Source organism: Cynocephalus volans, chromosome 5 (assembly GCF_027409185.1).
Source record: "Cynocephalus volans isolate mCynVol1 chromosome 5, mCynVol1.pri, whole genome shotgun sequence".
Classification (NCBI taxonomy): domain Eukaryota; kingdom Metazoa; phylum Chordata; class Mammalia; order Dermoptera; family Cynocephalidae; genus Cynocephalus; species Cynocephalus volans.
The window spans coordinates 66,960,801-66,985,818 of NC_084464.1; the positions used below are offsets into that span (position 1 = coordinate 66,960,801).

General features: G+C 35.6%; 1 protein-coding gene across 2 annotated transcripts in view; it reads left to right on the top strand.

The window, feature by feature from the left end:
* Nucleotides 1–25,018, top strand: part of ZNF451 (zinc finger protein 451) — a 77,834-nt gene that overhangs the window by 8,556 nt on the left and 44,260 nt on the right. Inside the window, exon 4 of one of the 2 annotated variants that reach the window (XM_063097051.1) lies at nt 840–5,711. The exons of the other annotated variant lie outside the window; for it this stretch is intronic. Within the exon in view, the coding sequence (XP_062953121.1) occupies nt 840–2,333 (1,494 nt within the window). The 3' untranslated portion in view covers nt 2,334–5,711. Of the gene's footprint in view, nt 1–839; nt 5,712–25,018 lie in introns of those variants that run through there. 2 annotated transcript variants of the gene reach the window in all.

Genomic DNA, 25,018 nt, shown 5'->3' on the forward strand with positions numbered 1-25,018 from the left:
CTTTGTAGCAATCTCACCTTTCATTTGTCTTTGCATTGGCCCAAATTCTATTAATAGGCTGTTTTCTTGATGGATTAGAGAACTCCTGGCTCTCGTTTAAGGTGGCCAGAAAGCTTCTTGCTCTGTGATATTGGGAATTAAGATTCATACCTGATTTTGACTTCCAGCTTTACTCCTTACTAATTCTGTGACTTTGGATAAATTAGATAACCTTTTATCCTCAGTTTTTTAATCAAATAATACCTACCTTATAGGGTTGTTGTGGGGATTAGATGAGGTAACATGTATGTAAGCTCCTTAAAAACTACAAACCATAAATAGAACTATACAACTGGAAAGTTGTTATTCATGAAGAGCAAATGGCAGAGAATTTTTAAAGGGGCTTCCAAATGACTCTAATGGAATTTTAGGAATTTTTTCCCCTCTCAGTGGAACTTTCTTCAAGTTCTCTCTGCCATCATTAGTTTCCACTTGCTGACTTAGATATGCTGAATAGGATTTTTTCTTTTGTTAATTGTTATTACCATCACCTCTTCTTATCCTAACACTGGGCCATGCAGCAGGCCCAGGATAGCACCACTTGAACCAAGCTTGTTTTTAACCTCCTTTTTCATAGAGTCCCAGATTAATGCCAATACTTAATATTGGGTCTTAGGTGTAGTGAAGCTTGTGGATTTGACTTCTATGATCCCTTTTCTGATTGCATCTTTCATTGTTAATTATAATAATTTAAAGATTGAGTTCTACTTACTGGACATGCATCTCTGCACTTGAAAGTTAACGTATTAAAAGCATATTTTTTTTCTTCCTTGGTTTTCTTGTTCATGTGGATAACCCAGAGAATGCCTGAATCTAAGGTGCCATCCTCTGAGAATCATCGCCCAGAAATGTGCTCTAGCTGCAGTGTTCCTCTTCCTATTGGAGACAGCAGCTCCTCCTCTGGGAGTTGCTCCAGCAGTCCACAAAGGATAGTTTCTCAACCTTCCTCTGTTGAGAACCCATTGGAGAACCAGAAAAATGATCAAAATAATTCAGTTATTAAATTGTGTGAGACAGAGACACTTAAACCATCACAAAATTATCAGACTCTGCCTTCATCTCCACTTCTGGTCCCCCAAGAATCTTTGGCCTCTTCTGAGGTCAAGGAAGATTTACCTATAGACTCTTCTTCGGCTTCGCAGCATGGACAGGATGCCATCCTCTATCTCCAGACACAAGTGGCTGAGATGTCCCGAGTGATACGTGATCTACAGTCCAGGAGCTGTTTTAGATTTCACCATTCTAGGCCAAGTGAGCACTCAGTTCCTTGGGAAATTTCTACCTCTAAGGAAGAAAATTTATCCACAGTTGAAGAAGAGGCTGATTGCAAATCCCCATCAGCTGATGACAAAGGGCAGCCAGCTGATGCCAGCCAATCTAGTTTCACAGGTCTTTTGAAGAGAATGGAACAAAGAGGTGTTATAAAGAGGGTTACATTACAGTCTGAAGCAGAATCATGTGAAGGGAAACCTGATTGTGTGACCTCTAAAAAACGTTTGGTTCCTCCATTGCATCCTCTTCTGAGAATTGCCACCACTGAGGTTTTTAAAGACCCTGCTGATTGCCATCCTTCTTCCTTCATGGGACACAGGGTATATCCTGTGGCCAAGGATACCTCTCCTTTCCAACCAAATCCACCAGCTGAGGGTCCCATTGTAGAAGCATTAGAACACAGCAAAAGAGGAAACACAACATCCCCTCTAGATTCTACCTCAAAAGAAATGGAGGTCATGGGTTGTAGGTTCTACCATGCTGCCTCCATTGCAGCCCGGGCTGCTAGCTACATGGCCTATATGACTCAATATCAGCGTAAACTCTGGGAAGACATGGAGGATCTGGTTCATGACCCAGAGTTTGATCGTGGAAAAGCAAGATGTATAATATCTGATGGTATGGATGCAGGCCTTTGGCAGCTTTGTACTACTAGGGACATAATGGACTCCGTAGTCAGAGTTATGGCCATGGCAATAGACTACAGAAGGCAGGCCTGGCTGCGGCTCACATCTCTCACTAAGAAAACCCAGGAGAAGATCTCACACTTGCCCTTTGATGGTACTTCCCTTTTTGGACAAGATGTGAATGCTGTTGTTGCAGAAGAAAATTGTATAAAAGAAAATGACTATAAAGATCACAGTAAATACTATAACCAGCATCGATACTTTTATAGTCATGATCAGAAAGCACATTATCACAATAGAGGATACTCCAAAGGGGATTGGTATAAACCCCGAAACCACCCTTATAGATATAGGAAAAAGGGAGAGTCTCCAGAACGTCATGGGTACAAGAATTAATAACCTGTTCATGTTCACCAGAAGTAGTCACCCAAGATCCTAACTATTTTACTTGTTCCTCCCCACTCAAACAGGATCTGCAGGTAGGAAGTCATCTGAGGAACTGAATGCATGTCTGGAATGATCACAGCTGACATTTGAGTTCTAGAATTTTGGAATGAAGTATATAATAAAGAGACTCATGCTTTATTCACCAAGTGTGCAGTGGAGACTTTCCTATAAGGAGGGTTGGACAAAGGTTTATCCGTTATTTCTGGTCAAAAACAAGTCCAGAGGAGGGCACTTAGGAATCTGAATCCTCTTGTGATTAAAATAAAATATGTAGATTTGTTCCTCAGGAAAATTTTATTGGCAAACTGAGGGATAGCGGATTTTGGATCTAGGAATAACCCACGACTAGATCTCTGTTTATTAAGACCAGAGGTAAATCCTTCATGTTTAGTTAATCAGTGCTTCCTTGTTGAGGCTTCAGCTTGACACATCTTTTCGAAATGACAAATCTGTTACAGTCTCTTTATGTCAAGATGATAACTCACCAAGAGTTCATACTACTATCAAACTCTATGAGACTTCAGGATCGGCCATGAAGCTATGTGTCAACTGTAATTCAAATCAGATTTTGCCAAATCCAGTTTGCTTCCAGTTGGGATGGTTAGATGTCACAAGTCTACTATGGATACCAGCTGGAAAAACACTTTCCTGCCTGTGACATCTTTGTAGAAATTTTCGCAGTAACTATCTTCATCAAGACTGATGGCCACCATATCATCACCACTCATAAAGCTACATGTGCAAGAATTCTTTGTTGAATCCATCCTAATAGTCTTTGACCTATCAAGCTCTCATATCAACAAGTTGTGAGACCTGGTCATGGTGGTCTCACTATAATCCGGGCCTTTCACCAAGATGGCCTTCTTATACCTACTTTCTGAACAGTTAATTCTTTTGAGCTTGATAATACATCATACTCTAATACAAAAAATATATGCATATCAGTGCCGTGGAAATGAAGGATGTTATTCATAGCATCCAGGCATGCAGATCTGAACTCTTAAGAGCAAGAATTTCAAACATGCCTGACAATCTGGTACCCTTATTGTAACAAAGATGGATGCTATCAATCTAGATTTTGTTGAGAAATCCTTAAGATTTAAAGGATAACTGTGGATATAGTGAAGAGAAAAAGCCAGAACAGAACAAAACAGAACAGAAAGTTCTGTTTCTGGATATCTGTTTAAATGACAATATCAGTTTCTTGAAAGGCTGAAATCAAGACTTCAGTGATATGTTCTTGGTTAATTGGTCACTCAGTCTACTCAGACTCTTACCATAAGAGACAACTTATTTTTTTGCTCCTGATAGGTCCCTGTAATAGTTTTCCATCATACTGGAGCTGGCAGCAGATACCTCAGTTATGTGTCCCACAGTATCTTCTCTTTAATCTCAAGGCGGTGGCTATATGGTATACCAGCCATTAGATCCTTGTCTTTTTGGCATGACTTCAGGAATAGAGAAACTGTCAAGTTTGAGGGGTCTGAATGCATCACCTAGTAGTATTAGCTTGGCAGCCAAAAGAAAAAATTTTTTTTTTGTATCGACAGACTTATAATTCTGTAACTTCCTGGTTTGTCAAAAATCTACCTTTTAAACTGCTTGAGCAAGTTATTTTGGGTATACTATTAGTGGAATATAGCACTATTTTAGTTTATGTGGTTTCTGTTTCTTGCTATAGTTCTTGCACGGTGGTGATTGACATTTTCCCTCGTGCCCCACTTTTTGTTTTTTTTTTTGGCCAGAAATACTGTGTTGAGATGCCCACATATTAGTTTATTGGAAGCTCATTTCCCCTCCCCATCATAACCATATTCAGCACTTTTTTTTTTTTAATTTGCTTTTCTTCCTCTCCCTATTTGTGCTACAGAGGTTAAAGGCATAACTTTTTCTGCTTAGAAGAAGTTATTTTATTTTGACATAATTTCAGTGTACTGTATTGGTCCTATTTGTTCTTTTTTGTAGATAAAGCCTGAACTAATCTTGATAAAGGAGATCATTTTGCAAATTTAGTCAAGTCATATCTAGAGTTAATATTTACCTTATTTTTCTATATTTTCCACAAAGTATTACTTTTACTTCAAGTCCATGCCAGTGCTCTACAAACTTTCTTTCAAACTGAACTCTAGCAGAACATTGATTACCTGAAAAGAAACAAGGGCCTAAGAAGTTATATGTAGATTTTTGTAGTTCATAATGTGTACTGCACTGATTAAATAGTCTCATGGGCCCTTAACATTGGCACTGTAGTTTTCTTCTGTGAAAGGACTAGCCACTAGGAACTCACTGGAGAGAGAGACCTTAGTGCTGTTTTATGTGACTACACATAAGTGTTACCGACTGGCTAAGGCTACTTTAAACTCTTCCCACTTTTCCATTTCTCCCCTTTCCTTCCCTGAGTTAGGAGCTGTCACAAACTTGGTGATTTTTTCCCATTATTTTTCAAAAACTAAACCAAAAGAAATGATGCTTGAAGGTGTGGTTCTCTGAAACTGTTCTGGCACTTCTACTTACCTTGCTTCTCCCCTCCCTCCCCCTTAAATTGTGGTAAAAGACAAGTTAAAACTTAGTACCTTAACCATTTTTAAGTGTACAGTTCAGTAGTGTTAACTAAGTTCACGTTGTTGTGCAGCTCCTCCTTAATTAAATATTTGTAAGACAAAATCGCTATTCTCTTGTGATATTTATGTTGCTCAGTAATAAAGGGAAAGTAACATTGCTTAACCATTCTAATGGATATGCCCAAGTGTCTCCAGGGAATTCACTTTTCCTGAAAGTGAAAAGGTGTTGGGAAATCATCACACTAGTTACCAAGTAGGTAACTTCTGAAAGGATTTGACAGTTGCTTGGGGATGGGGACAGCACAGTAGAGCAGAAACAGTTTCTAGCTATAGATTAGTTTCTTGACTGCAGAAAAAACAATATCCTTAACCTGTTTGTTTTTTATTATTTGAAAATATCTGGCATATTCGAGTGATGATGGTATTATAAAACTAAAAGTGGGGACTTGGTCTAGGGACACAACCCCAATAGAACTCATTATTAGTCAAAAATTAAATAACTCATGTTGTGTCTGCCATGCGCAGAGCCTGCGACAGAATTCTCTGTTAGGCCAACCTCTGATGTTTAAATACTTCTAGGTTTTAGGAGGTTATGGAATAGTCACAAGCTTAATGATTTGGTATTCCCAAAAGGGATGTGTATAATCTTTTTTTTTTTTTCCCCAAAATGTTATTTCTTGACTAGACATATAATGTATAGGAGATAATATGATTTCTTGTAATTATTGTGTTTAGAGAAATACTGCTTCCATTAACTGTTATATGAAGTGCCTTTTTAAATTTTACACTTTTGTTTAAAACAAATTTTGATGTCTCGCATATATTACTTGTGGTATTTATGTGAATTCTGTACAGTGGTATAATCTTGTAGTTTATTATCTTCATCATCTGTACAATTGCACTATCTAAATGTTCTCTCCTTCTGAATGTTAATTTTTCTTTGTAGCACTGTTGATTCATTTCAGAAGGTTGTAGAGTATACCTCCCTCTCCCTTATTTAATTAACTTCACAGTAGTTTTTTTTAGTTATTAGTGATTGGCCCAGTTTTCTGAGCATGAAGGCAGCTTTGTTTTTTATCTGTATGTTCTAGGTTTTCTGACTGAGTCATTTGTCTCATATCTAACCTTGTTCTTAGCCATGGTAACAAGGTTCTAGGTTTTCTGACTGAGTCATTTGTCTCATATCTAACCTTGTTTTTAGCCATGGTAACACAACTTGTATTTGTTAAATGATGTGTTTACTTGGCTAGAAGAAGCAAGGACATTTAAAAAAGCAGTAAGTTTGTTGACACTTTATCTTTTTTTTTTTTAGATTGTATGACAGCTTCCTTATTACATTTAAACCTTAAAAAAAATTTTTTTTTAACCCCGCGGCAGCTTCTTTATCAATATAATTACATTTATTTATTTAACCCTCAAAATGGCATTTTGAAGGGGAGCGTAAACTCTTTCATGCCACTTGGACACTATTTAGTACTCTATATTAGTACTACACTAATAGTTTAGTGAGTGATACCTAAGTGACCTGACTGATAATGGCCTTAAGGCCCCAGTACATCCAGGATAACCTCTCAGGTACTGTAAACAAGGAGGTTGAAAAAGACACACTTCAGAATCCCTTTGAACTGTAAAATTGGGTACTGCTATGGATGAACATAGAGTTAAGTCATTATTCTTGCAGATATAGTTAATTGGGATTCTGATGAAGATTCAAAATTATGGATTAAATCTTTGTAGAAATAGTTTAAAGATTGCAATAACTGAAAACTTTTTTTTTTTAAATGTGAGGCATATTTTGCCCCAGTCTTGCACTGTTTAGGTTCCTTTGTCTTTTGAAATTTACCATTATGTACTTAATGTTAGCAGCTAGTCTAGTAATTGATTGTCGCAGCATCTTATTATGCATGTCATTCAGTTGGCCAGATTCATTCTGTATGGTTTTTTATTAGTAGATACACAAACTAGTCAGTTCATTTTTCACTTAAAATATACAGTTGGAAGTTATTAGTAAACTGATGATGATTATTACTGTCTTGAATGCAAATCTTTTTGTTGTTTTCCAGATATAAAAAGTTTTGTAAACCGTTAAAATGTTCTTTTATGGAATTTTCCTTCCTGGATGAATGATGAAAATATTATTTTATTAAATCTTTTTTTCTCATTAATTAATGGGGTGATATTTTTGTACTTTGTCTTTTTATTTGCTTGATTTTATTGTGATGAAAATGTGTGATAGTAATATTTGGTACCACCGAGATATCTTATTACTGGAAATTATGTTTGCTTCCTTTGGGGTATAACTGGAAATGGTTTCACAGTCCAACCCTGTCCTTTTGATGTTAGCTTATCAGTTATTTTATTATTGATCTTTTCTTTTCCATGTGTACAACACCTCTTTCTAAAAGGATGTCTGATCTTCCCTTAATCTCTTTGATGTAGATTATACTTTTTGTTCTAGCCAGGATTTTGATGTGGCTTTGTATTTGTATATTTAAATCCCACATTTTAAGCATTATTGCAAGAGATTTTCTGGTTTTCCCTAATGTTCTTTTTAAAAAAATATATTGCGAGTTCAGTCTCATACTGTTTCCTGGCTATTGAACTCTCATCACTTTTTAATGCCTTCTTTACTGGTTAGTATTATCTTCTCATTTCTGCATATTCTTCACACAAGTGTATGACTACATATAGTTTATGGTCAGATTATAAAAATTTTGAAGCCAGTCACCATGGATTTATCTATATTATAGCTCTGTTATATTGTATCCTAAAGTTAGCCAGTTTTTTCTAGGTCTTAAGAGCTTCACTGGTTTTGTTGAGGTAGCTGTCTATTTCAAATGGTCTTACTGGATTTTCTTATGCCTTGTCAAAAGTTCAAGAGGAGTTCTCATATTGTCTCTGCTTTCTTTTAGACTTTAGAGATCTCTCGTTGTATTGTTTTCTAGTATTCCTGAGTATACTTCATGGTAAAAATGTTTTATATTTGTTGATATTTTTAAAAATTCTACTTTGACCTTAAATGATTCAAGTATTATTGTATTATAGGTTCTGTTAGTAGTCCTTTTATGAGACTCACTTTCATATGCTTTTTTCCCCCCATGAGCTATCATATACTTTGTCTTCTTTCATTACCCATAAAGTAGCTCTATCACAGCGTTCAATTTTAAGGGCTACATTTAGACCTATTGTTAACTCCCACTTTTATCTATGATGGCTGTTTCACACTACCTTGATATATAATGTAGTAATATGTTAAATAGCTATCATGTTTGTGGTATACCTTTTTAATTAGTGAGGCAACAGTGAAGTGGATGATGGTACAAATATACTTCCCCAAGTCATTAAATACAGTCTCAAGTTTTCAATTCTGTTTTTATTTACATATTCAATTACAGTAAGCTTCCTGTTGTTAGGTATGCAGTCCATTCCTTTTTGACTTCTGTAGAATGTAGTTAATATGTAAATAATCTCATTTAGATTGTTCCTTTTACAGAGTTGCTTTTCTTTAGAACAGAGTTGACCTTTAATGGCTTATAACAGCTTCAATATATTCTGACAGGTCTTGGAAGCACTTTGATAGCCTAGTATCTAATTGTTTTCTTCCTGCTTGGGAAGGAAGTAGAAGAATGAATCTGCCTTTATAGAGCCTATATGTACTAGACTTTGTGCTAGTTGCAAGGCACTCTTGAGATAGAAATTCATCCTTAATTTTGTAGACGAGGAAGTGAAACTTAAGACTCATTAATCAGCTTGCCCAAGTGGTGGAACAGAGCTTTAAAAAGTCTCAATTCAACATTGTACTTAGCTGCCTCCATGTGTTTTTCAAGGCCCCACTCAAATCTTACCTGTACACGTTACATACACTAATTTTACATACGCTCATCTTTTTTTTCCCTGGACTTTGTTTTTATGGCTGTACTCACCCTTTGGTACTTGATGTCTTATATTAACTAATTCCTGGTTATTTTTCACTTGTCATATCAGGAACCCTATCCTCTTCATTCACCCGTTGAAATTTCACTGTGCTGGACTAAGGTTATTCTTGGTTCATAATCATTTGCTTCTGTTTCATATATTGCTTATTTATATTCCATTCATTTTTAGCACTGATTGTTTTACTCATAGTTCTTATTGCTTTTTTCTTTGTTCTACCTTTTTTGTTTGTTACACTCATTTTGTTTCAGGTATACACTTAAAATTTTTTTTACTGTCATTTTGAGGATATTGGCTTAATGGAAGAAAGACAGAATCATTGAAAGCGCATGGTATTTGAATTCCAAAGGCCTAGATTTAAGTATTAGCAGGTTACTTATTCTCTGGGTCTCAGTTTTCCTACTTTCAAATGAGATAATATCTGGAAGTACTTTGAAAATGCTAAAGCCCAATGTAGATTTCCTTTTTTAAGTAATTGTGGTGTTTCTGTTCACATTATAGATTTCTTGTAACTGTGGGATGGTATTGGATGTAGATATAGGTACGTTCGTTTTAAGATGAATTTAATAGCAGGTAATTGTCCATTTCATGCCATAAGATCATGTTCTCCTTGTTTACAATTTTTTAAGTCAATATTACAAGCCTAATATTGGTCTAAGTCAATGAAAGGCATTTAAAGTAAGATAGTTATAATAAGAATAATAATAACAATAATAAAAGAATGTAGAATGAAGAGCTAGGGTGTGTTAGTATGTGCATCCAACTTTTGATGGGTAGCATTTTGTCATTTTGTATATATGTTGGAAACAATATTTTCATTTTTTGAACATCTTTTTCAATACCTGTTATGTGCAGGCAGGCACTGAGGAAGATCTGGGAATCCCGAGAGTTAATAAGAGACGGTATATTCTCTTAAGAGAAACATACCAATACAGTGTAATAACTCCTGTTTAGAGGAATGCCTATGGTGATGTTGGAACAAAAAAGAGGGTTAATTAGGGCGGTCAGAGGAGCTTTTCTTACCAAATGCTTGAGCTGAGCTCTGGAGGATAATTAGGAAAGAGTTGGTTTGGTGGAGAAGCAGGAGCCAGGCATTCAGGTGGAGGAATCAGTGTGTGCAGAGGCATGGGGAACATCATGAGGTGTGTTTCACAATTGTAAGGAATAGCTTTTAGTGGGACAGAAATGAAGAAGTTTAAACTGAAGAAAGAACAAATTACCATGAATGTGTATTGGTTCCTACATATTCAAAGTGTACTAAGTGCATGTAATCATTATTTGTAAGGTTATAAGAGTAGTCTGTCTTGAGATCAGTTTGTACCATAGTCCACTATGGACATCTAGAACAATTCCTTTTTTCCCTGAACTGAGCTGTTAGCTGTCAACAGTGCACATCTGGCTCCAGGACAGTTTAAGCAGTGAGAAAGAACTGAGGCACTGGTGGAGAACAACTTTGAAGATGAACAGGACAATGCCTCTGAAGTGGAATGTGGCATCCCATCTTGGGTATAGAGTTGCATACTTCAGAGTCAACTGGCAGGGTGTCCTCAGTGCAGCAAATGTGGCCCATTTCCTTTTGTGTTCACTTACAGATAATTTTTGGGTGGACTTGGGGAAAATTAAGATACTTATAAATATGTTACTTTATTGGTGTTTAGAGGTTTATTGAAGAAGGAACTGTGAACCTTGTGCTAGTGGTATCTCCAGCAGCTCAAAACACATTTTGTCAACTTCCTGTTTGTTTTTCTGTCATTTAAGTTTCCTTGCTGTTGCCACTTTCACCTTTTCTCTTCTCTATAGTTATCCTTTATTTTTCTGTGCCAGAAGCAGAGCAGTGGCACTCACAGTTAAAAAGTTGTTACCACCTCTTGCTTTGTTATGACTTCATAATCAGAGATATTTTAAAGTTCTATTAACATTCCAAAGTTGCATTTTTTTGTTTTGTTTTGTTTTTCTCCTATACTGAAGGATGATCAGAGTCATTTTCCTAGGAGAAGATTTTTATAGAAATAGATATTGGCAATTTACCCCAAAGAAAATACAATAAGAAGCTTAACAGATTTGGTGGTCCTAGCCTTCTTAACCGAATAAAGTACTTTACTGAATGGGGTATATCTGTATGTATGTTTTAAAATTTGTTCATATAAAGCAGATGTTCTGTGTACTTTGTATTTGTAAACAACTAGTTGTGGGTGGGAAAGAGATTGCTTTGTAAAAAGAGGGTTTCTTGGTTCCAAAGCTTTGCTGCTGGAGATGGTAAATAAATATTGTATTGTCTGCTATGTTTATCTCTTCTGCTTTATCTGTATTTGGATATAAAATTCTTGAGAGAAATTGTTGGTTTTCAAAATGTTATTTGGGGTGTGGTTTGAGTTATAGGTTGGGCTGAAGGGGCCAGTGATAAACAGAACTTTTGGGGGTGCAAGCTTTAGACCAAACTATGGACCAGAGCTTTAGGATGGGCAATAATAAGCAGGCTTTGAAATTGAATTTGTATTAAGTAATACATTTGTTTTCAGGAGTTCTGTTCAAAGCAGGTGCACTGGTCAGATGGATAGTGTGATGATTTGCAAAGTTAATTCATTGTCGATTGATTCTTTAAGCTTTCTTTGAACTTGGGATCCCTTATTTAAAAGATAAAGAACATGATGGAGGAAGTAGTCAGCCTCCAGATGGTGCCTGTCTGGCTAATCAATGTCAGCTGACATTCAGGGAGACCTAACAATAAGTAAACCTCTGTCTCAGATTGTTCTGTATATATCCCGTCTCCTTATTCTTTACCCTTCTACTTTTTACAAATTTTATCTTGCCTTATTGACTTTTTCAGTAGCCAGAAATGCCTGTGTCGAGTCAGATAGGAAACTGGGTTGTTGTGGTCACTTCTCTGGGTAGTAACTATTTTTGCAGAGTGCTTTCCTCCTAGGTAATATCACCCTGTATAGTAGATGGGACAGAATTACTTCATGTGAAGCCCTGCTTATCAATATTGTCTTTCTAGAAATTGCTTTGCAAAAGCAGAATCACTCCTTTAATTCTGCATTTCCTTTGAGTTGATCTTGGCAAATATTTCTAAATAACTGATTTTTAGCTAGTTATTGGCAGTAGGAAGTGACTTAGAGACTCAACTTTTGGGTGAGCAAACGTATGAAGAGTAAAGTGAAAGATCTGTGTGTATTCAGTATTTGAGAAAAATATATTCATGGGACCTTCTTGGAAAAGTTTTTATAAAGCAAATACTTTAGAGCCAGTTTTCTCAGTACTAAGTACATTCAGTACTAAGGCCAGCTCTTAACTACCAAAGGGGACTTGGCAAGCTTATGGTACTTAGCTTCCTAAACCATAATACGTTTCAGGGTTGAGAATGAATTGTACAAGAAATAGGCATTTGTAGATGAATTTTAAAAGAAAGTTCTCCTGTGAAGTCATTTATATATGCATTTGTCTGAGACTAGTTGGATAGAAATTCAGCTTCTAATAAAAATTTTGGGGGGGACATAATCAGCTTCCTTTTGAACAAATTTGTTAAACTTATCTAAGAGAACTTACCTTTGTGATGGTTTTCTATATTCACATTCTAAAAAGAAACAGGAAGGTCAGGTCTAAGCTAAATAAGCTGATATTTTTAAGTTTCACCTTTTAAATTGACTAAGTGAACTTTTAATATTCTAAATACATTTTAAAATACAAAATCGGTTCATATGCTTTGGGTTTTTAAAAAATATATGTAAGTAAAGAAAACACAAATTTATAGTTTAGTCAAATGTATTTTGCTTTAAAGTGATAATAGTATTTGGTCCAATGGTTTCTATTGAAGTATTATTGGTCTGCAGCAAAAAGAAAAATGACAGTGTAGGTATTTTTTCACACAATTAAATGGGCTCAATATGGGAAACTACTGAGGGAAACTTAGAGTGTATTAACCTCAGATAGTATCCTTTCTCTTATGAGGTGATGTTGACCATTGATACTAGTTGCTTTTTAAAAACTGCTCTTACTTGACAAAATAAGGGAATCCTATGTCAGGCTGCCCACCCCTTCTTCTCCCCCCACCCCAAGTTATATTGACCTATGACTCCTCCTACTCCAGAGTAGATGTCTTAAGACAGTCCTCTTCCTTTCTTGCCCAAGCACACCCTATTTGTTATAATTCTACCAAGTTACATTAAAAGATAAACATTGTTTTTTAGGACAAAAGATTTCTTCTTGCTTTTATCTGTGTATGTTTAACTTTCATGGACATTATACTCAAGTTTAACCAGTATTCTGAATCTCATTTCTAGGATACAACCAAAATTTGCTTCGTGCATATTTTACCTAGTTTTAAATAAAAGTATGAAGAAGTATATTTGAGAATGTAGATGCTCCTAAACTTACGATGGGGTTACGTCCTGATAAACCCATTGTAAGCTTAAAATGCATTTATATCTAACCTACTGAACATCATAGCTTAGCCTAGCCTACCTTAAATGTACTCAAATGTTTAGCCTACAGTTGGGCAAAATCATCTAACACAAAGCCTATTTTATAATACAATGTTGAATATCATATAATTTATTGAATACTGAAAGCATATTTTTCGCACCATCATAAGGTTGAAAAGTGGCTAGTTGAACCATTGTAAATTGGGGGTTGTCTGTATAGAATTTCATAGTGACTAAACCAGAATCTACCTTTAATCTCTTCTGTCTTTATGACATCCTCCTTAATTTTGTTTAGTTCTGGGTATAGAAGAAAACTGATGCAGAGAATGATCTAAAACATAGGCAAATAGAGACCCCCATCTCCCCAGTTTTTTCCCCTAAGGCTTTCCTATGCTGCATCCCCCAAATAACTGAGTGGATAGCATTGTTAGTTTATTATTTGCTGTCAATATGGACTCTCTAATGTTACTATGCATCTTATAAAGAAGTTAGTCAGGGGTGACCATAGCAAGTACTTCAAAAAGGATGACTCTGAAGATCCTTTGTCCTAATAATATAATATGCTAATATTCTAAGTGAAACTTATAGCCAATTATTCTTACCATGGATTCAGAGCCAATTCAATATTAGCTTGAGAAGTTACATATCTGAAAGCCCGACCTTTCTTAGAAAAGCTCCGAGGACCTAAGTGACAATTCAAGCTATAGGCTTTGGGGACATGGCAAATCCAGCCTAAGAAGAATAAGTCCTAGAATTTTATTTTATGACTTCACATTAAATTACAGCATTTTGGCACTAATGGAATGGTGGAAATTCCCAATCCTAGGAATTGAGTGCCTGCCCCTTTTCATCTTAGTTTAACTTTTTTGGAAGGAAACATTTAAGGTACTTTCATTTATCCTGAAATCAGTTCACTTCCTGTCCGTATTTCTGACAGTACTATAGCTTTGGTCCTACAGTTGGATTGTGTCTCAGTCCATTTTCTGCTGCTATATCAGAATATCGCAGACTGGAGATTTATTTGGCTCACAGTTTTGGAAGTGGGAAATTCCAAGATGGAGGGATCCCATTTGATGAGGGGCTTCTTGCTGTGTCATAACATGGCAGAAGGCATCACACCGCATGGAAGTGCATACTCAAAACAGAGAAAGAGGGCAGAACTTCATACTTTTATCTGGAGCCCACTCCTGAGATAACTAACTCGTGATAAATGGCATCAATCCATGCATGACTTAATCATCTCTTAAACGTCCCACCTTTTAGTACCATCACAATGGCAATTAAATTTCAACATGAGTTTTGGAAGGGACATTGAAACCATAGCAGATTGGTAACAGAATGATGGTAAGTTTTTTTTCCTTTGCAATAAAAATTTTTTAAATTCCTTGATAATTTAAAACTTATGTTTCCGTTTTGATTTTTTGGATTACCTGCTATACTTATGTGCAAAATAAAGATTTCTATGACATAATAGGTAAACTTCTTAGCATGCATTTTATCATTTATCCCTCTGTTTTTCCAATACCAGTGTGTTCTCCCAGAACCACAGAAGAGTAAATAATTCAGTTTGATCTTGAGGCCATCACTCACCGTGGATCACTAGCAGTAAAAATCCAAGGGACTTGGCTTTTTGAAGAGAGTGATGATGTTCATAGATAACCTGATGTTCATGCCTGTCTTTAACCAGCAACCTTGACCCCAGACCCAAAATTCGTAATGGAAAAATATCATATTTTAAGTATCATGTTTTAAAGTGCTCACTTCAAAATTGGGGAAATTTTTCCCTTTTCCTTTTCCTTTATTCCTAGCAAATTGTTTCCTAAATCTGTTTTCAATATAGGTAGCCAGAGTTCCTTTTTTTTTCTTTTTAAGAAAGTAGAAACTTTCTCTTTAGATGAGAAAAAGGAGGAGACCAAACTCAATTCTAAGATATGTTCTGTTTTCAGCATCAGGGCTCGTGGGTCTTTTTAGACCTTCAACATCATAAGAGATAATAAATAGATCAGCAGGATTAGTAGAAAATAATAGCAGCAATCTTTATTATGACATAGCCATGTAGTCAAAAGACAATATAGGCCACTAATAGCTAAAAGACAAATAATTTCAGTAAACCATTTAATAACAAATACCAAGAGGTTTTACTTATTTGCCCTAATGGTCTAGGACTGGAGATTAATTTTAGAATGAAATTGATCTAAATGAATGTTTAAATGTTGTTTAAAGAGCTAAACAGCTTATCTTCCTAGCGTTATGAATATGTTTTGATAGCATATGAGTATAATTTGGAGGGAGCAGAGTTTTGAGAACTAATTTATATTTTGTGAGTAGAGGAGTTACCAAAAATTTTTCCCATTGGATTTGTGAGGGTACGTCCAAAAGATCCTTGAAAAATAGGATTAAAAGATAATATGAATCCTTCCATGAACTTTTTGAAGTGCCCTGATAAGATTGCTGTGTTTCTGAGTTTCATTTCATTTAGCTTTGTGTCCAGAGTATATCTATAATTTATAATGTAAATTAAAGAATTATTAAGTATGCTTTAAGCTTTAAGGAAGAATAGGGCTAGCCTGTTCTCACTTGGTTAGAACATCGTGTTATAATGCCAGGTCAAGGGTTCAGATCCCCAGATCCCAGCCAGCTGGAAAAAAAAAAAGTAAATATGTAAAGCTTTTATGAATGAGTGTAACTTCAGAAGTAATTCAGAATTTGTTTTGTTGTGGCCTAAGAAAAAGTAAAATGGTAGTGGAACCATTGATTCAAAGATAGCTATTCCAGGGTTAGTATTACCTTAATTTATCCAAAACATGGCCTTCTGCCTGTCCCTAGAATGTTCACATTATTGTTGTGACACATGAGGAACTAGAGAGAGAGAAAAAATCCCGTTTCCTGTCCTTGATACCCAAATGGCTGCATGAGTGATTTAATGTTTGAGTAGGAAGTATTTTGTTGTTGGTGTAAGCGTAGCAACTTGAAGTATTATCTTGATGATAAATTTTTTTCCGGTTTGTAATCTCCAGATAAATTTAGACATAAGATATAATTTCTGTTTAGGAATGTCAGCCCTTCTTTCAATCTCAAAGAAGGAGAATTATAATTACTCTGTTTTTTGTAGTTAAACCCTAATTTATACCTTGTTCACATTCCCTAGGTATTAATATGACTTTGGTTTACCGGGGCTTCCAGGCATGCCTTTGGCAGGGTTTAAAACCTAAAAAAATGTTCTCTCTCTTTATCAGGAAAGTTAACATACTCTATGCCCATGTTTAAATCTTCTTACCTTCCTTAAATTGAAAATTATTTCTAGGATCTACTCTAACTTACTTCTTAAGGCAGTACCTACATTTTAAATAAAGAGATACTACTTTTTTGTCTTCCGTAGAAGTAGCTTTAATTTGCTTTTAAGACCGTTAAATTTGCTTCTACTAAAGGATCAAAATTCAGATAAATAACTTTTTGTGACTACTGTTTCTAAAAAGCTGCCTTGCTCTGTGAATTATAAAATGATATTTTGAGGTTAGCAGAATGTCACCTACTACCTGGTGCAATGCTGGAGGCTGGCCAAGTAGTCAGAAAGTGAGCTGGGGTTACTTCCACCCAAAGAATGCTTCTTTTGTAAGCATTCCTTACTGCAAAGGTGTATCCTCATACTGAAATTACCAATTTGGCCTTTTTATATATGCTCACTTCAACGTAACTTACGTCTGCTTGCAAAATCACACCTGCTGTTTCACTTGGCTGATGCAGCTGTATCCCACTTTAGATAAAAATTGGGTTGTACCTATGTGATTGATTTGCCTATAAAGTGATATCTTATTAGTAACCCAATCTTTATAGTAGAAAAAGCCAGATAAGATCTATTCTTTTTATTTTTCTTTTTTAAAAGTAGACTTTTTTTTTTTGAGCAGTTTTAGGTTCATGGCAAAATTGAATGGAAAGCACAGATGGTTCCTGTATACTCGCTGCCCTCCTCCCCCACACACGACTTCCCCCACTGTCCACATACCAGATTACACTGTTACATTTGTTACAGTCGATGAGCCTACGCTGACCCATCTTTCTCACCCAAAGTCCATAGTTTACATTAGTGTTCACTTTTGGTGTTATATGTTCTCTGAATTTTGATAAATGTATGGTGACATGTATACCCTATTGTAGTATTATAGAGAATAGTTTCACTGCCCTGAACATCCTCTGTGCTATGCCAATTTATCCCTCACTCCCTACTAATGACTGGCAGACACTGATCTTTTTAGTCTCCATAGTATTGCCTTTTCCAGAATGTTAAAGTTGTGATCATACAGTGTGTAGTCTTTTCAGATTGGCTTCTTTCACTTAGTAATATGCTTTTAAGGTTCCTCCATGTCTTTTTATGGCTTGATAGCACATTTCTTTTTAACCCTGAATAGTATTCTATTGTCTGGATGTACCAAAGTTTTTATATCCATTCACCTACTGAAAGACACCATGGTTGCTCCCAAGTTTTGGCAGTATGAGTAAAGCTGCTGTAAACAACTGCATGCAGGTTTTTGTGTGGACATAAGTTTTCATGTCATTTGGGTAAATATCAAGGAGCCCAGTTACTGCTAAGAGTATGTTTAGTTTTATAAGAAACTGCCAAACTTTTTTCCAAAGTGGCTGTACCATTTTAAATTCCTACCAGCAGTGAATGACAATTCCTGTTGCTCTGTATCCTTGCTAGCATTTGATGTTGTCGGTGTTTTGGATTTTGGCCTTTCTAATAGATGTGTAGTGGTACCTTATTGTTTTAATTTGAACCTCTCTGATGACATATGATGTTGAACGTCTTTTCATATGCTTAATTTGCCATTTGTATATCTTCTCTGATGAGATGTCTGTTCAGGTCTTTTGCCCATTTTTAATTGCTTTTTTTTTTTTTATTGAGTTTTAAGAGATATTTGTATGTTCTAGATACAGTCCTTTATCAGATGTGTTTGCACATATTTTCTACCAGTCTGTGTCTTATGTTCTCATTCTCTTGCCATTGTCTTTTCAGACAAGTTTTTATTTTGATGAAGTCCAGCTTATCAATTTCTTTCCTGGACTGTGCCTTTGGTATTGTATCTAAAAAGTCATTGCAATATCCAAGTCCAACTAGATTTACTTCTGTTTTCTTTCAGGAGTTTTATAGTTTTGTGTTTTACATTTAGTTCTGTGTTCCATTTTGTGTTAATTTTTGTGAAGGGTGTAAGGTCAGAGTCTAGATTTATTTTTTTGCATGTGGATGTCCTGTACCATTTGTTGAAAAGACTATCTTTTCTCCGTTGGATTGCTTTTGCACCCTGGTGAAAGATCAGTTGACTATATTTATGTGAGTCTATTTCTGGTCTCTCCATTCTGTTCCATTAATCTGTTTGTATATTCTTTTGCCAATACCACATAGTCTTGATTACTGTAGCTTTATAGTAAGTTTTGAAGTCAGGTAGTGTCAGTCTTCCAACTTTGTTCTTTTTCAATATTGAGTTGGCTATTATGGATCTTTTGTCTCTGTGTGTAAATTTCTGAATAAGTTTGTTGATATCCACAAAATAACATAGAGGGATTTGGGTTGGGATTGCATTGAATATATAGATGAAATTGGAAAGAGCTGACATCTGAGTTTTCCTCTCCATGAACATAGAATATCTTTCCATTTATTTAGTAGTTCTTTCAGTTCTTTCATCAGGGATTTGTAGTTTTCCTCATACAGGTGTTGTACATATTTTGTTAGATTTATATCTAAGTATTTCATTTTGGGGGGTACTAATGTAAATAGTAATATGGTTTTTATTTCAAATTCCGCTTGTTCATTGCTGGTATACAGGAAAGTGATTGACTTTTGTAGATTAACTTTGTATCCTGCAACCATGTGATAATCACTTATTAGTTCCAGGAATTTAAAAAATTTTATTAATTTGGATTTTCTACGTAGGTGATCATGTCATCCATGAACAGTTTTATTTTTTCCCTCTCAATCTGTTTATCTTTTATTTCCTTTTCTCATGTTATTTTATTAGCTAGGACTTCCAGTATAATGTTGAAAGGGAGTGGTGAGAGGACATTTTTGCCTTGTTACTTATCTTAGTGTGAGTTTGTCATCATTAAGTGTGATGTTAGCTGTAGGTTTTTTGGTAGATGATCTTTATCAGGTTAAGGAAGTTCCCTTCTATTCTTAGTTTGCTGAGTTTTTATCATGAATGGGTGTTTGATTTTGTCAGATGCTTTTTCTGCATGTATTGATATGATCATGTGATTTTTTTCTTTAGCATGTTGATGTGATGGATTATGTTAACTGATCTGTGAATTGATTTTGAACCCACCTTGCACATCTGGGATAAACTCCACTTTGTTGTGGTGTATGATTCTTTGTGTACATTGTTGGATTTGGCTTGCTAATATTTTGTTGAGGATTTTTGCATCCATGTTCATGAGTCTATAGTTTTTTTTTTAGTGTCTTTGGTCTTGTTTTGGTATTAGGGTGACGCTGGCCTCAGAATGAGTTAGGAAATAATTCCTTTGCTTCTGTCTTCTGGAAGAGATTGTAGAGAATTGGTATGATTTCTTCCTTAAGTGTTTGGTAGAATTTACTGGTGAGCCCATCTGGTCTTGGTCCTTTCTGTTTTGGGAGGTTAGTGATTATTGATTCAATTTCTTTAATAGATACAGGCCTATTCAGGTTGTCTATTTCTTCTTGTGTGAGTTTTGGCAGATTGTGTCTTTCAAGGAACTGGTCCATTTCATCTAGGTTATCAAATTTGTGGGCATGGAGTTATTTATAGTATTTCTGTATTATCCAGCTTTCCTTGATCTATATTCTGCTCTGTCTAGAATTATTATATATCTACTCTCACTTTCTTTTGATTTGTGTTAGCATGATGTATTTTTTCCTTTTGTTAAATATTTTTATTTTAATATGAGAGCAGAGATAGAATTGTGACATAATGTATTTTTTATATGTTTGTAAGTTACATTTATCATTTCTTTGTGTTGAGAATATTTGAACTCCTCTCATCTAGCCATTTGAAAATATACGATAAATTATTGTTAATTATAGGCACCTAGCACTGTTTTAGAATACTAGAACTTATTCTTTCTATCTAGCTGTAAGTTTGTACCTGTAACCAAACCTCTCCCTGTCTTCCCTCCCCCTTACCCTTTCCAGCCTCTAGTAACCACCATTCTATTCTTTACTTCTATGAGTTCAACTTTTTTAGCTCCCACATATGAGTAAAAACATGTGGCATTTATCTTTCTGTGTCTGACTTGTTTCACTTAATATCTTCTAGGCTCATCCATGTTGCCACAAACGACAGGATTGCTTTTTTCTTTCCTTTTTTTTTATTGTGTAGATTTCTCTCTGTTCATGGGTATAATTATTTATTTATTTGTTTATTATGAATATTCATGAGATACAAAGCTGATTGTCCCCGCTCCTGCCCATGATGTGAGGGCCAGATTCATACTGGGGGCAGACCCATTACCAGAAATTACTTTTGTACACTTTATCCCCTCTCAATTATCCCCCAGCCTCCCTCCCCCTCCTCCCTTCACTCCAATTTGTAGCCCTAGGAATGTTCCCTCCCTCTATTGGATCACGGCGCTACTGTGGTCTTTCTTTCCTGCCTTCTTTTCTCTCTTAGCTTTCACATATGAGTGAGCACATGTGGTATTTATCCCTCTGTGCTTTGCTTGTCTCACTCAACATAAGTTTCTCCAGGTTCATCCATGTTGTTGCAAATGGGAGTATTTCATTCTTTTTTATTGCAGAGTAGTATTCCGTAGTGTATATATACCACAGTTTCCATATCCAATCATCTATTGATGGACATTTAGGTTGGTTCCAGATCTTGGCTATTGTAAACAGAGCTGCAGTAAACATGGGAGTGCAAGTATCTCTTTGACATGATGATTTCCATTCCTCTGGATTCCCACAGAAGTAGGATTGCTGGATCATGTGGAAGATCTATCTGTAGTTGTTTGAGAAACCTCCAAATTGTTTTCCAAAGTGTTTGTAATAATTTATAGTCCCACCAACAGTGCAGTAGTATTCCCTTCTCTCCACACCCTCACCAGCATTTGTTATTCACCGTCTTTTTGATTATAGCCTGTCTAACTGAGTGAAGTGGTATCTCAGTGTGGTTTTAATTTGCATTTCCCTGATGATTAGTGATGCTGAGCATTTTTTCATGTATCTGTTGGCCATTTATATGTCTTCCTTTGAAAAATGTCTATTCAACTCCTTTGCGAATTTTTTAATTGGGTCATTTATTTATTTTTTTTACTGTCTAATTGCTTGAGTTCTATGTATATTCTGGATATTAGTCCCTTTTCGGATGCATAGTTAGCAAAAATTTTCTCCCACTCTGTAGGTTGCACAAATGACAGGATTTCATTCATTTTTATGAATAAGTATTATTCCATTGTATATATACACCACCTTTTCTTTATCCATTCATCTGTTTATTGATACAGGTTGATTCCATATCTGGCAATTGTGACTAGTGCTGCAGTAAACATGGGGGTGCAGCTATGTCTTCTCTATAGTGATTTTCTTTCCTTTTGGATAAATACCTAGTAGGACTGCTAGGTCATATGGTAGTTGTAATTTTTCTAATTTTTTGAAGAACCTCCATTCTCTTTGCCACAATGGCTGTACTAATGTACATTCCGACCCACAGTATATAAAAGTTCCCTTTTCTCCACATCCTCGCCAGCATTTGTTATTTTTTGTCTTTTCAATAATAGCCATTCTAACTGGGGTGAGATATCTCCTTGTGGTTTTGATTTGCATTTCCCTAATGATTAGTGATATTGAGCATTTCTTCATATTTCTGTTGGCTATTTGTATGTTGTCTTTTGAGAAATGTCTATGCAGGTCGTTTGCCCATTTTACAATTAGATTATTTGTTTTTTTTGCTGTTGAGTTGTATGAGTTCCTTCTGTATTCTGGATATTAATCCAGTGAATAATTTGCAAATATTTTCTCCCATTCTGCAGGTTGTCTTTTCACTCTGTTGATTATTTCCTTTGCTGTGCAGAAGATTTAGTTTGATGTAGTCCCATTTGTCTCTTTTTGCTTTTGTGGCCTGTGCTTTTGAAGTCTTCTCCATCATATCTTTGCCCAGACCAGTATCTTGAAGTGTTACCCTTTTGTTTTCTTGTAGTAGTTTTATAGTTTCAGGTCTTCATTTAATCCATTTTGAGTTGATTTTTGTTAATGGTGAGAGATAGGGACCTAGATTTATACTTCCATCTCTTTACTTTTAATCTATGTGTCTCTGTATTTAAAGTAGGTTTTTTGTAAGTAACACGTAGTTGGGTCTTGCTCTGACAATCTCTCTTTTAATTGGTGTATTTAGACCATTGGCATTTAAAGTGATTATTGTTATAGTTGGATTAATATCTACCATAATTATTACTGTTTTCTATTTGTTGCCCGTGTTCTTTGTTCCTTGTTTTGTCTTCTACTGTTTTCCTGCCTTTTGTGGCTTTGATTAAGCATTTTTTAAATTCCATTTTTTCTCCTTCGTTGATATAATTGTACTTTTTTTTCCTTTTTAAGTCATTGCCCTAGAGTTTGCAATATACATTTATAGCTAATCCAAATCCACTTTAAAGAACAGTATCCCATGTCATAGGTAGGGCAAGTACCTTACAACAAAATATTCATAATTCCTTCCTCCTCTCCCGTGTATCATTGCTGTCATTCATTTCACATGTGTATATAAGAACAAATAAGTATATGTATATGTATAGACACACATGCACAAACACAAGTGTGTACACGTAATATACATTGTGGCTACTATTATGTTATATAAACTGTTATCTTTTAGGTCAGTTGAGAATAAGAAATATAAAAGTTTTAATTTTACTTTCACTTATTCATTCTCTGTTGCTCTCCTTTTCTTTGTGTAGATCAGAGTGTCTGATCTTTACCATTTTCCTTTTCCCTGAAGAACTTTTAACATTTCTTGCAGTGTAGGTAGAGTAGCAACAAATTCCCTCAATTTTTGTTTGTCTGAGAAAGTATTTCTCCTTTGCTTTTGAAGGATAATTTCATGGTGTACAGAATTCTAGGTTGGTGGTATTTTTCTCTTAATGCTTTAAATATTTCACTCCACTCTCTTCTTGTTTGCATGGTTTCTGAAGAGAAGTCAGATTTAATTCTTATTGTTATTCCTCCCTAAGTAAGGTGTTTTTCCTCGTCTTGCTTTTTGCAAGTTTTTTTTTTCTTTATCTTATTTCTCTGCAGTTTGAATACGATATGCAGTACGTGTATTTACTTTGGCATTTATCATGCTTGGTATTCTCTGAGGTTCTTGGATCAGTGGTTTGGTGTCTGACGTGATTTGGTGAAATTCTCTATCGTTATTGCTTCAAATATATATTTTTTTCCTTCTGCTTATGATGTTACGATTACGTATATGTTACACCGTTTGTAGTTGTCCCATAGTTCTTGGATATTCTGTTCTTTTTTTTTTTTTTAGTCTTTTTTTCTCTTTGTTTTTCAGTTTTGGAAGTCTCTATTGGCATATCTTCAAGCTCAGAGACTTTCTTTAGCCATTTTCAATCTACTAACGAGCCCATCAAAGGCATTCTTTGTTTCTGTTATAGTGTTTTGATCTCTTGCATTTTTTTATTCTTTCTCATAATTTTCATCTCTGTGCTTTCATTACGCATCTTTTGTTACATATTGTCTACTTTTTCTGTTAGAGTCCTTAGCATATTAATCATAGTTGTTTTAAATTCACAGTGTGCTATTTCTAACATCCCTGTCATGTCTGGTTCTATGCTTGCTCTTTCCCTTCAAGCTATGCTTTTTGCCTTTTAGTATGCCTTGCAATTTTTTCTTGGAAGGTGGACATGATATACTGGGCAAAAGGAACTGTGGTAAATATGGCTTTAGTGATGTAGTGGTAAGGTGTGGGGGTGGGGTGGTGTGGAGGAAGCAGTCTGTAGCCCTCTGATTAGATCTCAGTCTTTTAGTGAACCTGTGTCCCTGGATTGAACTTCAATAGTGCTTCTCAGTGCTCCCTCCTCCCCTTCCAGGTGAGACAGGATGGCTAAAGGGGGTGGAGTTAGATATTTTCCTCCCCTGGTTGTAGTTAGGCACTGGTAAAACCCTAGCAGGTTAGGATCTGGTAAAGTAGTTTTTCATAGAGCAGGCCTTGGTAAGAAGAGCAGAATGTTCTGGGATATCTCAGTATGGTTACTTCCCCCCACCCCTGCCAGAAGCGTAAGAAAATTTTTCTCCAATCTTCACTGTGAGAATCTGGTAGAGCTTTTGGAGGTAAATGCACAAAAATGAGCCCCTGTATGGCTGAATCCCTTGGAGTTTGTAACTCTCAGACTTGTCACTGAGCCTCCAGTAATTTGTCAATTACAGTTCAGGTTTTCCTGCCCCAGTGCTACTTCCTGTGGAGGTTTCTGCTTGTGGGTTTAGGCTTCAATAAGTTGTTGCTCTTTATTTGCCTCTATCTTCAGTTTTGAAGGGCAGCACTTTGCCCTATGACTTCACTTTTTTGACAGATCTAAGAAGAGTTGATTTTTCAGTTTGTTCAGCTTTTTACTTTTAGAAGCTGCCACTCTGTCCTAAAGCTTCTTACATGCTGTTCTGTAAACCAGAAGTCAGATCTATTATTTTTAACCAATAATTTCCCTTAAGTAAATACTCTCCTGACATTGCTAGAAAATCAGAGACAGGGATATTTGTACTGTT